Source organism: Theropithecus gelada, chromosome 10 (assembly GCF_003255815.1).
Source record: "Theropithecus gelada isolate Dixy chromosome 10, Tgel_1.0, whole genome shotgun sequence".
Taxonomy (NCBI): Eukaryota; Metazoa; Chordata; class Mammalia; order Primates; family Cercopithecidae; genus Theropithecus; species Theropithecus gelada.
Genome location: NC_037678.1, coordinates 25,310,140 through 25,327,590, shown reverse-complemented (window position 1 = coordinate 25,327,590; position 17,451 = coordinate 25,310,140). Strand labels below are relative to the sequence as shown.

General features: G+C 45.7%; 1 protein-coding gene and 1 non-coding gene across 5 annotated transcripts in view; one reads left to right on the top strand and one right to left on the bottom strand.

Annotated features, from left to right (window-relative positions):
• SGSM1 (small G protein signaling modulator 1) overlaps positions 1 to 17,451 on the bottom strand; it is a 119,571-nt gene that overhangs the window by 13,669 nt on the left and 88,451 nt on the right. For all 4 annotated transcript variants that reach the window (XM_025399483.1, XM_025399485.1, XM_025399484.1 and 1 more), the window contains 3 exons: positions 16,340 to 16,927; positions 11,067 to 11,191; positions 7,742 to 7,824 (listed from right to left, as the gene is read on the bottom strand). In XM_025399483.1, the coding sequence (XP_025255268.1) occupies positions 7,742 to 7,824; positions 11,067 to 11,191; positions 16,340 to 16,927 (796 nt within the window). The remainder of the gene's footprint in view (positions 1 to 7,741; positions 7,825 to 11,066; positions 11,192 to 16,339; positions 16,928 to 17,451) is intronic.
• Positions 11,808 to 11,878, top strand: LOC112633877. The gene has a single exon (XR_003121638.1). It is a non-coding gene; the product is annotated as a small nucleolar RNA SNORD56 (small nucleolar RNA).

Below are 17,451 nucleotides of genomic sequence, written 5' to 3'. Positions count from 1 at the left end.
GGCTTTATTTTTATTTTATTTTATTTTTGAGACGGAGTCTCGCTCTGTCGCCCAGGCTGGAGTGCAGTGGCGCAATCTCGGCTCACTGCAAGCTCCGCCTCCTGGGTTCACGCCATTCTCCTGCCTCAGCCTCCGGAGTAGCTGGACTACAGGGGCTCCCCACCACGCCCAGCTAGTTTTTTGTATTTTTTTTTTTTTTTTTGAGACGGAGTCTCGCTCTGTCGCCCAGGCTGGAGTGCAGTGGCCGGATCTCAGCTCACTGCAAGCTCCGCCTCCCGGGTTCCCGCCATTCTCCTGCCTCAGCCTCCGGAGTAGCTGGGACTACAGGCGCCCGCCACCTCGCCCGGCTAATTTTTTTTTATTTTTTAGTAGAGACGGGGTTTCACCATGTTAGCCAGGATGGTCTCGATCTCCTGACCTCGTGATCGGCCCGTCTCGGCCTCCCAAAGTGCTGGGATTACAGGCTTGAGCCACCGCGCCCGGCCAGTTTTTTGTATTTTTTAGTAGAGATGGGGTTTCACCGTGTTAGCCAGGATGGTCTCGATCTCCTGAACTCGTGATCCGCCCGCCTGGGCCTCCCAAAGTGCTGGGATTACAGGTGTGAGCCACCATGCCCAGACAAAAGGCTTTATATTTTAGAAAAGTTTAGATTCACAGAAAAACTGCAAAGACAATAAAAACTTGTCATACACCCCACACGCGGTTCCCTCTATTATTAGTATCTGGACATTAGCATGATACATTTGTTGAACCGATATGGACACATTATGAACTAAAGTCCATACTGTATTCAGATTTTCTTAGTATGTACTGAATGTCATTTTTCTGTTCCAAGCTGTCATCCAGAACAGCACATTACGTTGACTGGTCATGTTCCCTTAAGCTCCTCTTGGTTGTGGCAGTTTCTCAGGCTTTTCTTGTTTTTGATGACCTTGATAGTTTTTTGTTTTTTGGTTTTTTTTTTGAAACAGAGTCTCGCTCTGTCGGCCAGGTTGGAGTGCAGTGGCGCAATCTTGGCTCACTGCAAGCTCTACCTCCCGGGTTCACTCCATTCCCCTGCCTCAGCCTCCCGGGACTACAGGTGCCCACTACCACACCCGGCTAATTTTTTTGTATTTTTAGTAGAGACGGGGTTTCACCGTGTTAGCCAGGATGGTCTCAATCTCCTGACCTCGTGATCCGCCCGCCTTGGCCTCCCGAAGTGCTGGGATTACAGGCATGAGCCACCGCGCCCAGCGACCTGGATAGTTTTGAGGTGTAGTGGTCAGTATTTTTGTAGGATGCTGCACTATTAGCAATGGAATTTATCTGATGCCTTTCTCATGGTAAGACTGGGTTATGGGTTATCGAGAGGAAAACCACAGAGGTAAAGGGCCATTTTAATCATATCATAAGGGTATATACTATCAGCATGATTTATAACTGCTGATGTTGGCCATGGTCACCTGGCTGAAGTCGTGTTTGTCAGGTTTCTCTGCTGTAGTTTCTTTCTCATCCCGTCACTGCCTTCCATACTGTACTTTTTGCAAACAAGTCACTATGTGCAGTCCGTGTCGACAGAGTAGGTAGTTGGCTGGGCGTGGTGGCTCACGCCTGTAATCCCAGCACTTTGGGAGGCCAAGGCAGGTGGATCACCTGAAGTCAGGAGTTCAAGACTAGCCTGAACAACATGGTGTAACCCTGTCTCTACTAAAAATACAAAAATTAGCCAGGCATGATGGCGGGTGCCTGTTATCTCAGCTACTTGGGAGCCTGAGGCAGGAGAACTGCCTTAACTTGGGAGGCGGAAGTTGCAGTGAGCTGAGATTGTACCATTGCACTCCAGCCTGGGCAACAAGAGTGAAACGTGTCAAAATAAAAAAAAAGAGTACGGAATTATGCTCCCCATTTATTATTTATTATAATGAGATAGGGTCTCATTCTGTCACCCAGGTTGGAGTGCAGTGGCACAATCACAGCTCATTGCACTTCGACCCTGGTAGCCTCAAGTGATCCTCCTGCCTCAGCCTCCCAAATAGCAGGGACCACAGGTGTGTGCCAACACACCTGGCTAATTTTTCTATTTTTTGTAGAGACGAGGTTTCACCATGTTGCCCAGGCTAGTCACAATCTGCCTACCTTGGCGTCCCAAAGTGCTGAGGTTACAGGCATGAGCTACCATGCCTGGCCTACTTTTTAATTTTATTTTGTTTTATTTATTTTATTTTATTTATTTTGAGATGGAGTCTCGCTCTGTCACCAAGGCTGGAGTGCAGTGGCATGATCTCGGCTCACTGCAACCTCTGTCTCCCAAGTTCAAGTGCTTCTTCTGCTGCAGCCTCCTGTGTAGCTGGAATTACAAGTGCCCGCCACAATGCCTGGCTAACTTTTGTATTTTTAGTAGAAATTTTTCACCATGTTGGCCAGGCTGGTTTTGAACGCCTGACTTCAAGCGATCCACCCGCCTCAGCCTCCCAAAGTGTTGCAATTACAGGCGTGAGCCACTGGGCCTGGACCTAGTTGTTGTATTTTAGACATAAATGTTTACATATTTAGCCCAGGGGCTTGGAATACAGTAGCACGATCATAGCTCACTGCAACCTCCAACTCCTTGGCTCAAGCAATCCTCTTGTCTTAGCCTCCTGAGTAGCTGGAACTACAGGTGTGCACCACCACGCCCAGCAAATTTTTAAATTTTTGTGTAGAGATAGAGTCTCACTATGTTGCTCAGGCTGGTCTCGAACTCCTGATCTCAAGCAATCCTCCTGCTTTAGCCTCCTGAGTAGCTGGGACTACAGGTGTGCACCACCATGCCCGGCTTATTTTTAATTATTTTTGTAGAGATGGAGTCTCACTATGTTGCTCAGGCTCGTCTTGAACTCCTGATCTCAAGCAATCCTCCTGCCTCGGCCTCCCAAAGTGGTAGGATTACAAGTGTGAGCCATTGCACCCAATCCCATTTTTTAACAGGTTTATTGAGATTCTCACATAAAATTCACCTTTTAAATGTACCATTTAGTGGTTTTAGTACATTCACAATGTTGTGCAATCACCACTATTAGTTCCAGAACATTTCTTCACCCTTGCAACCCCGAAATCCCTGTATCAATGAAGCAGCAACTTCATATTTCTCTCTCCCCCAAGTCCCTGTCAACGACTAGTCTTTCTGTCTCTATGGATTTGTCTACTCTGGACATTTCATATAAATGGAATCACACCATTTGTGATATTTTGTGTCTGGCTTCTTTCACTTAGCATAATGTTTTCAAGGTTCATCCACATTGTAATTTGGATCAGAACATCATTCTTTTTTTTGCCAAATAATATTCCATTGTATGGATATACCACATTTTGTTTATGCATTCATCATTTGATGGACATTGCGACTATTTCCACTTTTTTGAGTATTATGAATAATGCTATCATGAACATTTGCATGAACATATATTTTCAATTCTCTTAGGCATATATCTATGGATGAAATTGCTGGGTCATATGATAACTCTATGTTCATTACTATGAGAAACTGCCAGACTGTTTTTTAAAGTGGCCAAACTGGCCGGGCATGGTGGCTCATGCCTGTAATCCCAGCACTTTGGGAGGCCAAGGTGGGCGGATCACCTGAGGTCTGGAGTTCGAGATCTGCATAGCCAGCATGGTGAAACCCCATCTCTACTAAAAATACAAAAATTAGCCAGATGTGGTGGTGGGTGCCTGTAATCCCAGCTACTTGGGAGGCTGAGGCAGGAGAATCACTTGAACCCGGGAGGCAGAGGTTGCAGTGAGCTGAGATTGTGCCACTGCACTCCAGCCTGGGCGACAGGATGAGACTCCATCTCAAAATAATAAATAAATAAATAAGTAAATAAATAAATAAATAAATAAAGTGGCCAAACCATTTTACAATTCCACCAGCAATGTATGAAGCTTCCAATTTCTTCATATTCTTATCAGTACATGATTTTCTATTGTTTTGATTCCAGCCATCCCAGTGTATATGAAGTGGTATCTCACTGTGGTTTTGATTTCCATTTTCCTAATGACTAATGATGTAGAACAGCAGTGCTCAACCTTTTTGTCACCAGATTCCAGTTTCCTGGAAGACAATTTTTCCATGGACAGGGAGTGGAGTGGGGGGTATAGTTTCTGGATGAAACTGTTCCACCTCAGATCATCAGGCATTAGATTCTCAGAAGGAGTGTACAACCTAGACCCCTCATATGCACAATTCACAATAGGGTTCGCACTCCTAGGAGAATCTAATGCCACTGCTGATCTGGCAGGAGGTGGGAGGTGGAGCTCAGGTTGTAATGCTCACTAGCCTACTGCTCACCTCCTGCTGTGCAGCAAGGTTCCTGTCTGTGGCATAGGGCTTGGGGACCCCTGATGCAGGGCATCCTTTAACTTGCTTATTGGCATTTGCATATCTTCAATTCTATTGAGAAATGTCTATTCAAATCCTTCAGCCACTTTAATCAGGTTGTCTTTTTATTGTTGAATTATAAAAGTTTTTTATATATTTTGACTACGAGTCCCTTATCACACATACGACTTGCAAATATTTTCTTCTAGTCTTTGGGTTCTTTTCACTTTCTTGATGGTGTTCTTTGAAGTACAAAAGTTTTTAATTTCGATGAAGTCTAATTTGCCTATTTTTTCTTTATGTTTTTGGTGTCATATCTAAAAAAAATTCCCTAGCCTAAGGTGACAAAGATTTACTCCTGTTTTTTTTTTTTTTTTTTTTTTGAGGTGGAGTTTCGCTCCGCCGCCCAGGCTGGAGTGCAGTGACCGGATCTCGGCTCACTGCAAGCTCCGCCTCCCGGATCTACGCCATTCTCCTGCCTCAGCCTCCCGAGTAGCTGGGACTACAGGCGCCCGCCACGTCGCCCGGCTAGTTTTTTTGTATTTTTTAGTAGAGACGGGGTTTCACTGTGTTAGCCAGGATGGTCTCGATCTCCTGACCTCGTGATCCGCCCGTCTCGGCCTCCCAAAGTGCTGGGATTACAGGCTTGAGCCACCGTGCCCGGCCATTTACTCCTGTTTTTTTTTTTTTTGTTTTCTTTTTTTTTTGTGAGACAGAGTCTCGCTCTGTCGCCCAGGCTGGAGTGCAGTGGCCGGATCTCAGCTCACTGCAAGCTCCGCCTCCTGGGTTTCCGCCATTCTCCTGCCTCAGCCTCCCGAGTAGCTGGGACTACAGGCACCGCCACCTCGCCCGGCTAGTTTTTTGTATTTTTTAGTAGAGACGGGGTTTCACGGGGTTAGCCAGGATGGTCTCGATCTCGTGATCCGCCCATCTCGGCCTCCCAAAGTGCTGGGATTACAGGCTTGAGCCACCGCGCCCGGCCTACTCCTGTTTTTAAGTTTTACACTTTTAGTTCTTGCATTTAGGTCTATGATCCATTTTGAGTTAGTTTGTTGTATGTGGTGTGAGGTAAGGGTTCAACTTCAATTTTTTGCATATGCATGTCCAGTAGTTCTTGCACCATATGTTGAGAAGACTGTTTTTCCTCACTGAGTTGAATTTTCTTAGTACCTCTGTCAAAATCAATCGACTATCAATGTAAGGGCTTACTTCTGGACTCTCAATTCTATTCCATTGATCTACATGTTGATCCTTATAGAAATACCACTATTTTAAGACCTTTGTAGTAGATTTTGAAATCAGGTACTGTGAGTCCTGCAACATCTCCTTTTAAAAATTGTTTTGGCTATTCTAAATCCCTTAAATTTCCAATTTTAGGGTCAGCTTGTCAATTTTTAGAAAAAAAACAAAAAAACAAAAAAACAAAGGCAGCTGGGATTTTTGACAGAAACTGCACTGACTTTACAGATCATTGGAGAGCATTGTTACCTTAACAACACTAAGTCTTCCAATCCATGAACATGAGATATCTTTCCATTTATTTTGTTTTTTAAAATTTACTTCAACAATGCCTTGTAGTTTTCAATGTACAAATCTTGCATTTCTGTTAAGTTTATTCATAAGTATTGTATTTTATTTATGTATTTATTTATTTGAGATGGAGTTTCGCTCTTGTCACCCAGGCTGGAGAATAATGGCGCAATCTCAGCTCACTGCAACCTCTGCCTCCTGAATTCAAGCGATTCTCCTGCCCAAGCCTCCCAAGTAGCTGGGATTACAGGCGCCTGCCACCATGCCTGGCTAATTTTTGTATTTTTAGTAGAGACGGGGTTTCACCATGTTGGCCAGGCTGGTCTCAAACTCCTGACCTCAGATGATCCAGCCACTTCAGGCTCCCAAAGTGTTGGGATTACAGGCGTGAGCCAACATGCCTGGACTATTTATTTTTTATTTATTTATTTTTTAGATGGAGTCTCACTCTATCACCCAGGCTGGAGTGCAATGGTGCAATCTCAGCCCAATGCAACCTCTGCCTCCCAGGTTCAAGCGATTCTCTTGCCTCAGCCTCCCAAGAAACTGGAATTAGAGGCATGCACCACCATGCCTGGCTATTTTTTTTTTTTTTTTTTTTGTATTTTTAGTAGAGACTGGGTTTCACCATGTTGGCCAGGATGGTCTCAAACTCCTGACCTCAGGTGATCTGCCCACCTCGGCCTCCCAAAGTGCTGGGATTACAGGCATGAGCCACTGCACCCAGTCAGTATTGTATTCTTCTAGATGCTATTGCAAATAAAATTGTTTTCCTAATTTCATTTTGGGATTGTTCATTTCAAGTGTATAGAAATACAAGACACTTTGTTTATCGATCTTGTATCCTGCAAACTTGATAACCTTGTTTATCAGTTCTAATTTTTTTTATTCCTTAAGATCTTCTATATGCAAAATCACATCTGTGAACAAAGATAGTTTTACTTTCTTTCCAATCTGAATTATTTTTATTTCTTTGTCTTTCTTAATTGCCCTGGCTAGAACCTATGGTAGCAAAAGTAGACATACCTGTCCTGTTCCTGCTTTTAGGGAGGAAGTGTTCAGATTTTCACCACTGAGTATGATGATATTTGTGAGGTTTTCACAGATGCCCTCTATCGTGTTTAGTTCCCTTCTATTCCTAGTTTGTTGAATGTTTTTTATTATGAAAGGATGTTGGATTTTCTTGTGTTTTTCTGTGTCAATTGATATGATTGTGTGGGTTTTTCCCTTTATTTTAGTAATGTGGTGAATTAAATTGATTGATTTTTGCATGTCAAACCACCCTTGCATTCTGGAGATAAGCCCAAGTTGGTCATGGTGTATCATCTTTTATATCTTGGTGAATTAAGTTTATTGGTATTTTGTTGAGGATTTCTGCATTTGTATTCATAAAGGATATTGGTCTGTAGTTTTCTTGTTATGTCTTTGTCTGTTACTGGTATCTGGGTGCCAATGAGACACCCAGTCCTCAGACGAGGTCTGGCTTTATTGAATGAGTTAAGAAGCATTCCTTCCTTTTCTATGTTTTTGAAGAGCTTGAAAGAATTGGCATTAATTCTTCTTTAAATGTTTCATAGAACTCACTGGTGAAACTGTCTGGGTTTGTTGTTCGTTTTTATTTGTTTGTTTGTTCTCATTCATATTCACACAATGAGTGGCTGGCGAAGGCCTATCTGGGTGTTGAGTATTGGGCACCATGGAATATAAGGACTTTTTATTTCACTAGGATATTGATGTGTTCACCAGACAGGCCTTCGGAGCACCTGGCTGGAGCCACATTCCGTAGCGTCACAAAGTGAGATCAACCCCTCTGCCATGCAGTGGAAAGGAAATGCGCCCCCAGCCCTGGGGCAGTAAAGACACACTCACCATCATCCAGAATGACCAGCAGTGGAGCCAGAAGATCACACATGCCCTGGACATAGCCAATCTCAATGTGCTGCCAGATGTAGCTAAAAGAGACACAAGGGGCCAATTATGGCAGCCACGGCCTGCCTCTCCAACCCACTCCAACTTCCGCTCCTCCCGCTTCGGTCCCCAATCCCTCACCTGGACCTCTCCCTCAGCCTCCTGCCTGCATCCCTGTTCCCAGTGTCTCTCTTTAAACATCCTATGTGCAGCTACCAGGATGACCTCCCTAAAGGCCAACTCAGGAGGCCTCTTCAGGCTCAAAACTTGCACAAGCACCCTGCTGTCTGATGGGATGTTATCCAAACTCCTTTACTGGGGGTACAAGGAGTAATGGCCTCCTCCCAATTCATCTTCACAGCCTCAAACATCGCTTCCACATGGTCCTCCTCTCCAGCTACATTGATGTATTCACTTTGCACAAAAAGATCACAAATGTATGTTTCTGTATCTTCGCCCTACAGCTCCCTTTGTCAGGAATTCCAATCTGTCCCTTACTAGTAACAGCTTGTATTTACTGAGCACTTACTGTATACTCAATCCATTATTTTCTTTTCTTTTTTTCTTTGGGACGGAGTCTCGCTCTGTCGCCCAGCCTGGAGTGCAGTGGCGCGATCTCCACTTGCTGCAAGCTCCACCTCCTGGGTTCACGCCATTGTTCTGCCTCAGCCTCCGGAGTAGCTGGGACTATAGGCGCCCGCCACCACACCCGGCTAATTTTTGTGTGTGTATGTTTTTAGTAGAGATGGGGTTTCACTGTGTTAGCCAGGATGGTCTCAATCTCCTGACCTCGTGATCTGCCCGTCTCGGCCTCCCAAAGTGCTGGGATTACAGGCGTGAGCCACTGCTCCTGGCCCCTCAACCCACTATTTTCAAAATAGTCATGTGAAACATGGACCATTATCCCATTTCACAGATGAGGGGACTGAAGCATAGACAGATAAATGACATGCCCCAAATCATACACCTCAATAAGTGGCAAAGGCAGTACTTGAACCTATGAGGCCTTACTCAAGGATATATGCTCTTAGCCTCTATGTGAAATGGTTTCTTTAGTTTTCCTTTTTTTTTTTAAGACAGAGTTTCACTCTTATTGCCCACACTGGAGTGCAATGGCACAATCTCAGCTCACTGCAACCTCCACTTCCCTGGTTCAAGCGATTCCCCTGCCTCAGCCTCCCAAGTAGCTGGGATTACAGGCACGTGCCGCCACGCCTGGCTAATTTTTGTATTTTTAGTAGAGACAGGGTTTCGTCATGTTGGCCAGGCTGGTCTTGAACTCCTGACCTCAGGTGATCCGCCCGCCTCGACCTCCCAAAGTGCTGGGATTACACGTGTGAGCTGCCATGTCCGGCCTATGGTTTCTTTAGTTTTCTTAACTTTGTCAAAATCCATCTCAAAAGGTCACCACCTCTGTGAAGTCTTCCATGATTTCTCCCTATGCCTTAACCAGGGAGAAGTCAGTTCATTTTTACTTCTTCCCAGCATTTTTTTCATTTTAATGTAACACTTATCAGATTATATCATAGTTTAAAACATTTTAAAAAATGTACATTCAGGCTGGGTGCAATGGCTCATGCCTGTAATCCTAGCACTTGAAAGGCCAAGGCAGGTGGACTGCCTCAGCTCAGGAGTTCAAGACCTGAGTTGACGTATTCACTTTGCACAAAAAGATCACAAATTTATGTTTCTGTATCTTCGCCCTACAGCTCCCTTTGACAGGAATTCCAATCTGTCCCTTACTAGTAACAGCTTATATTTACTGAACACTTACTGTATACTCAACCCACTATTTTCTTTTCTCTTTTTTTGGGACAGAGTCTCGCTCTGTCGCCCAGGCTGGAGTGAAACCCCATCTCTATTCCAATGCAAAAAATTAGCTGGGTCTGGCAGCCTGCGCCTATAGTCCCAGCTACTCGGGAGGGTGAGGTAGGAGAATAGCCTGAACCCAGGAGGCGGAGGTTGCAGTGAGCTGAGATCTCACCACCGCACTCCATCCTGGGCCACAGAGCGAGATTCCATCTCCACAAAAAAAGTACATTCATATTATGTTATACAATATATAATCAATTAGATATTACTAAATTGTTAGTAGTCATTAATTCTGGGTGAGTGGCACTGAGGGGCAGAGATGAAGGGAGAAGTTTCTCTTTCTATCTTACGACCTTCTAATTTCTTTGATTTAGGTTTTTGTTTTGTTTCGAGACAGGGTGTCATTCTGTTGCCCAGGCTGGAGTGCAGTGGTGTGATCACAGTTCATTGCTGCCTTAACCTCCCAGGTTCAAGCCATCCTGCTGCCTCAGCTTCCCAAAGTAGCTATGACTATAGGAGCACACCATCATGCCTGGCAAATTTATTAAAACTCTTAGAGATGGGCTCTTGTTATGTTGCCCAGAGTGGTCTCAAACTCTTGGCCTCAAGCGATCCTCCCACCTTGGCCTCCCAAAGTGCTGGGATTAGAGTTGTCAGTGATTTAGATTTTTAACAAGCATGTGTTACTTTCATATTTTAAGAAATACCAATAGTAATCTTTTATTATTTTTATTACTTTTTAAGAGATGGGGTCTCACTCTGTCACCCAGGCTGGAGTACAATGATGCAATCATAGCTCACTGCAACCCTCTAACCTCTGGGCTCAAGCTACCCTCCTGCCTCTACCTCCCAAGTATCTAGGACTACAAATGCATACCACTATGTCTAGCTAAATGTTAAGTTAAAAAAAGTTATTTTGTAGTGACAGGGTCTCACTATGTTGCCAGGCCAGTCTCTACTTTTTTGAAGTCTGTGAGGAACTCAAGTGGTCTCAAGTGATCCTCCCACGTCAGCTTCCCAAAGCGCTGGGATTATAGGAATAATATCTTTTTAGTGAACAGTAATAAACAGTCTTAGATCTTGGCTTCAAGAAAAACAGAAGAAGAACAGATTCTACAGCCAGAGAGGTGTGGCTATGAGTTCCCGCTTAGCCACTGCCCAGTGCCCACTCAGCAACGAGGCTCTTCGTGGAGCCTCCACATCGTCACCTATAAAAGGGGTTAATACCTCGTAGGGTTGAGGAAATAAGTGAGCGATGATAGTATAGGCCTCAGGACAGTGGCTGGTATACAGTAAGTGCTTAATAAATGTTCTATATTATTGTTGTTAAATTGTCACTGTGGGCTAAGTAAGATTCCAGGTGAGTACGATGCCAGCTTCAGAAGCTGAAATAACTTCTAGGTGGGCCCCCTATGTCTCCCATTTCACCCATCCCCCTCCCCATCCCCTAGATCCCCTCGCTGCCCCCAGCCACCTGCACATGATGTTACGCAGCTTCTCCAAGTTGGCGGGAGTGAAGTACCAGTAGTTGCGGTCACACCTCTGCACATCCTTCTCGATGCGGTGCAGGTTCACCGTGTACAGGTCCAGCAGCTCTGGCTATAGGCCACCGGGGTGGGGGGTAGGGGGAAGAGATGAAAAATTACATCTGAGTCCCCACTGGGAGGCAGTAATCCTATCTCCTCCTCCTAAACCTCTCCTGTTGTCACTGAAAATACATCTCCTACCTGGACCAGCCAGGTGTTTGATTTTGTTTTTGTTTTTTGGGAGGGTGTCTTTAATTTGCAGGATGGACATTCTCCCTCAGAGAGTTACAACTATAGCTGGAAGTGAACCTCTCCCTGCTGAAAACTGGACAAGGAGAATGAAGAACTGAACAGAGGTCAAATTCTGGTAACAAACCAGCCTGGCTGCTTGAACAATTATCTTAATTTCAAAATGGCTCAATGATATGGCAAGAGAGTAAGAAACATTTAAGGACCAAAAACTAACCCAGAAATGTGAGAAAACACTAAAGCTGGCCTCTGCCTTAAGGAAAGCTAGTCAAGTGGGAAAATTAAAGCTTAGATTTAATTGTTTTATGCTCCTCCACCCACGTTGAAGATCTAATAAGAGACCTTCCTACAGGAAGGTAGGACCCCAAAGAGTCACACTCTCAGAAAGGAAAAACTAGAAAAACCCACTAATATTTTGGGATCTCAAAACAATTGCCTGTCCACGGTGACAGCAATATTTTTCATCCACAGTAGTTCACCTTATGAATGTTGACACTTTGGGTCTGAGTGAAACAGCAACAATACCTGACTGCTTGTACCTTGAACATAGTTATTAAATTAAATGTAAATGTTATCTCCCTGGATAATTAAGAGCCACAAATCAGGTTTGTAACTCATGCGGTTTATAACCCAAACTCCCATTACCTGGGTGGTCTGAAAGATCAGAGAACGTAGTTGTCATCTCAAATTTGTTATTTCCCTAGTACTAGAAAGAAGCAAAAGAATACCCCTCTCTTGAGGAATCTACCTTCCACCTGGGTCTTAAATAGTGCAGCAGATAATATCCCAAGAAATATGAGCCCGTGTTCAAAAAATCACAAAACACTCGGACAAAGAAGGTGCCCAGAGTGACGGTCAGCACAAATACAAGACAACAGAATCAGAGCCATCAGGGCCTCAGTTGTTAGAGGTATCAGAAACAGATCATAAAATAAGTATGTTTACTGTATTTAAAGAAATAAGGCAGGGCGCCAAGGCTCACGCCTGTAATCCCAGCACTTCGGGAGGCTGAGGTGGGCAGATCACTTGAGGTTGAGAGTTCGAGACCAGCCTGACCAACATGGTGAAAACCCATCTCTACTAAAAACACAAAATTAGCCGGGCATGGGTGTGTGCTTGTAATCCCAGCTACTCGGGAGGCTGAGGCAGGAGAATCGCTTGAACCCGGGAGGCGGAGGTTGCGGTGAGCCGAGATCATGCCATTGCACTCCAGCTTGGGCAACAAGAGAGAAACTCTGTCTCAAAAATAAATAAATAAATATATAAATAAATAAATAATAAAAGAAAAGGTTAACAGTAAGAACAAAAGCTGGTGTGCACTGGTTCACGCCTGTCATCCCAACACTCTGGGAGGTCACAGCGGGTAGATCACTTGAGGCCAGTTCAAGACCAGCCTGAGCAACATGGCAAAACCCCGTCTCTATAAAAAATACAAAAAATGGTCGAGTGCCGCGGCTCACGCCTGTAATCCCAGCACTTCGGTAGGCCGAGATGGGCGGATCACGAGGTCAGATCGAGACCATGTAGCTAACGCGGTGAAACCCCGTCTCTACTAAAAGTACAAAAAACTAGCCAGGCGTGGTGGCGGGCACCTGTAGTCCCAGCTGCTCGGGAGGCTGAGGCAGGAGAATGGCGTGAACCCGGCAGGCGGAGCTTGCAGTGAGCCGAGACCGCGCCACTGCACTCCAGCCTGGGCGACAGAGCGAGACTCTGTCTCAGAAAAAAAATAAAAATAAAAAAATTAGCCAGGCGTGCTGGTATGGTACATCGCTGTAGTTACAGCTACTTGTGGGGCTGAGGTGGGAGGAAGGATCGCTTGAGTCCAGGAGGTGAAGGCTGCAGTGAGCCATGATTGCGCCACTGCCCTCCAACCGACGGGACAGAAGCAGACTGTCTAAAAAAAAAAAAACAGAGCAAGAGACTATATGAAATAATCAAGTAGGTCATTTTATAGCATATTTGAAGAAAGGCCAAATAAAATGTTAAAAAAAATATTAAACACTAGAGACAGATGACAGAAAATAAAATATTCTGGAAGAGAGAATTACTCAATTGAAAGGAGATCTGGGCCGGGCGCGGTGGCTCAAGCCTGTAATCCCAGCACTTTGGGAGGCCGAGACGGGCGGATCACGAGGTCAGGAGATCGAGACCATCCTGGCTAACAAGGTGAAACCCCATCTCAACTAAAAAATACAAAAAACTAGCCGGGCGAGGTGGCGGGCGCCTGTAGTCCCAGCTACTTGGGAGGCTGAGGCAGGAGAATGGCGGGAACCCGGGACGCGGAGCTTGCAGTGAGCTGAGATCCGGCCACTGCATCCCAGCCTGGGCGACAGACCGAGACTCCTTCTCAAAAAAAAAAAAAAAAAAAAAAAGAAAGGAGATCTGAAGAAACGATCCAGAATTCAGCACAGAGGGACAAAGAAATGATAAAAAAGAGAAGCAAGCCAAGCGCAGTGGCTCATGCCTGTAATCCCAGCACTTTGGGAGGCCGAGACAGGCAGATCACGAGGTCAGGAGATCGAGACCATCCTTTACTAAAAAGGATGAAACCCCCATCTTTACTAAAAATACAAAAAAATTAGCCGGGTGTAGTGGCGGGTGCCTGTAGTCCCAGCTACTTGGGAGGCTGAGGCAAGAGAATGGCGTGAACTCGGTGGGCGTAGGTTGCAGTGAGCCGAGATCACGCCACTGCACTCCAGCCTGGGAGACAGAGCGAGATTCTGTCTCAATCTAAAAAAAAAAAAAAAAAAAAAAAAAGCGAAAAATGTGGAAGTCACTGAGGTATGTGCTTCATCTAAGTAAGAGAGTAGACTAAGGAAGAGAAAACATGAGTGACACAAAAGAAAGCTCAAGATCAGGACGGAGGAAGATCGTGAATGATAACAACACATCAGATGCAGTGGAGTGGAGGGCATCAGTATGCTTTTGGGGAGAAGTCCTTGGACACACAGAATAAATGAAAAATCTGATATGTTTGAATGTCTGAAAATAGATTTAGGAAAGTAGCAAAGACTTCTGGGGGTGAACTGACTAAATATGCAGCAAACTAAGAAAAAGAAAACAGGAAAATGAAAACATCTAGGAAAAACAAATTTTTTACAGGAAAGACAAAAATTAGGACAGTTTACTACACGGCTTACATATTACTCTGTTAAAATAATGCAAGCACTGACATTTACAGTAGATGCATAAAATATTATAACACTGTACACTTTTTTTTTTTTTTTTTTTCCTGAGACAGAGTCTCACTCTGCCGCCCAGGCTGGAGTGCAGTGGCCTGATCTCGGCTCACTGCAAGCTCTGCCTCCCGGGGTCATGCCATTCTCCTGCTTCAGCCTCCCGAGTAGCTGGGACTACAGGCGCCCACCACCATCCCCAGTTAATTTTTTGTATTTTTAGTAGAGACAGGGTTTCACCGTGTTAGCCAGGATGGTCTCGATCTCCTGACCTCGTGATCCGCCTGCCTCGGCCTCCCAAAGTGCTAGGATTATAGGCGTGAGCCACTGCACCTGGCCAACACTGTACACATTTAACTAAATCATTACATAACTATATTAGAAGGACAGGGATGAGATGGTGTCACGTGTGGTGAGAGCTGGAAGTTGGGAGGAAATGGGAACTGAACCATCCTCTTTCATAGTGGGAAGTCACTAGAAAATGTCTGAAACTGAAAGAAAAAGAGATCAAGAAGCAGCAATGCCAGTGTGTTAGAGACCTGGGGGCAAACAACAAATAATTTGGGCAGAATAAGTAAAATGATTGCCTCTGTGGAGGGTTAAATAGGGTGAGATGGGGCAGGTACCTTCCGGGTTTTATATCCAGTCTTTTCTGTGTTTTACTCTTTATGGGCTTGCCTATCTTTGAAAGAAATAACAAGTTCTTTAAAAAATAATCATAAATATGATCCTCCCTTTCAGTTGATGGCCTTTGGCTTGGGCTTTCTAGTAAGAAACCAAACTTGAATATTTACAAGGTATTGGACCTAACTCTAAATCACGATGCTCATGACCAAGGCTGCTGTTGACTGACTGCTTACTATGTGCCAGGCACACAGGACTTTAACTCATTCATTCTGAAAACAACTTGGGAAGAGAAGTAAGACACACACAGAAAAACTCAGGCTCAGAAGAATAAAATGACTTGCTGAAGCTGGGATTTGAACCCAGGGCTGTTGACGACAAAGCCTGCCTTTTTTTTTCTTTCTTTCTTTCTTTATTTTTTTTGAGACAGAGTCTCACTCTATCACCCAGGCTGGAGTGCAGTGGCTGGATCTCAGCTCACTGAGATCTCCTGCCTCAGCCTCCCGAATAGCTGGGACTACAGGCGCCCGCCACCACACCCAGCTAGTTTTGTATTTTTTTAGTAGAGACGGGGTTTCACCGTGTTAGCCAGGATGGTCTCGATCTCCTGCCTTCGTGATCTGCCCGTCTCGGCCTCTCAAAGTGCTGGGATTACAGGCTTGAGCCACCGTGCCCGGCCTTTTCTTTTTGTCTTTTTTTTTTTGGGAGACAGAGACTCACTCTGTCGCCCAGGCTGGAGTGCAGTCGCATGATCTCGGCTCACTGCAAGCTCTGCTTCCCGGGTTCACCCCATTCTCCTGCCTCAGCCTCCCGAGTAGCTGGGACTACAGGTGCCCACGACCACGCCCAGCTAATTTTTTGTATTTTTAGTGGAGATGGGGTTTCACTGTGTTAGTCAGGATGGTCTCAATCTCCTGACCTCGTGATCCGCCCATCTCAGCCTCCCAAAATGCTGGGATTACAGGCGTGAGCCACCGTGCCCAGCTCCCGTTTTAAAATACTGTATTATCCTCTCTCCCAAATGGGTTTCTACAGTGAATCCTCCACGATGGAAAAAATGCAACGAACCAGAGGTCTGACTCTGGGGTCATTCTGGATAACGGGCTTGTAGAACATCTCACCCTCCTGTAGCTGGAAAAAAGGAAATGGAACGGAGGGTCCTGGTGACTTACAGAGTAGGTGACGCCGCTTGAAGACACAGGGGACACCTCGTTGGCAGAAGTAGTCACAGCCAGAGAAGCCAGGGCAGGGAAGAGACTTTCCATCTCAGGCTCCTCCGAGAGGTTGTCCTCGCTGTCTGCCTGGCCACGTTTCTCTGCCTCGCTGCTCCTCCAGCCCTCCATCACGACATCGTCCTTTTCAGGCAGGGCCACGTCCAGGCTGCCCGTGATGGACATGAACTCGTCCATGCTCTCGTTGGCCAGGAGGTCGCTCTCCAGGCTGTCCTGCACGGCCAGCTCCTCCCGGGGAGCCTCATCCTGGGATGTGGTGGCCTCGCTGCTCTGCCTGTCATCCACGCTGCCATCCCGAGGTCGCAGCACCGGTGGAGTGTTCCGATGGGCATCCAAGACACTGTCTTCTGTGCTCAGACTGGGCTCCGAGTGCTCTGAGAGGCCCGAGGAGAAGTTATGGGAGGAAGGATGACCCGAGTCTGGGGAACAAGTGCCATTCACTAGGTTCCCATTGGGGATCTTGGGCTGTTTCTCCTCCAATCTGCCTTCAGCCTCCACCTGCTCCACCTCATCCACAGACTCAAACACCTGAGGACAAGGTGCACAAAAACAGATGGACCAGCATGTCCACTGCAGCACTACTTACAGCAGCAGCCTAAATATCCAACTACAGGTGATCGGCTTAAATATGGATCAAGCATGCACTGGAATACCATACAGTCAGTGAAAAGAGTGAGGCAAAGTAAAGTGTAATGTATGCTCCTATTTGTGACGAATAAGAAAGTGGTCTAGGCTGGGCGTGGTGGCTCACGCCTGCAATCCCAGCACTTTGGGAGGCCGAGGCAGGCAGACTGCTTGAACCCAGGAGTTCGACACCAGCCTGGGCAACATGGTGAAACCCGGTCTCTGCAAAAAATACAAAAAATTAGCCTGGTATGGTGGTGCACACCTGTGGTCTCAGCTACTTGGGGGGCTGAGGTGGGAGAATCACCCGAGCCCGGTGAGTCCAGGCTTCAGTGAGCTGTGATCATGCCACTGCACTCCAGCCTGGGTGATGGGAGTGAGGCCCTGTCTCAAACAACAATAAAAACATATTCTATGCATAGAATAAC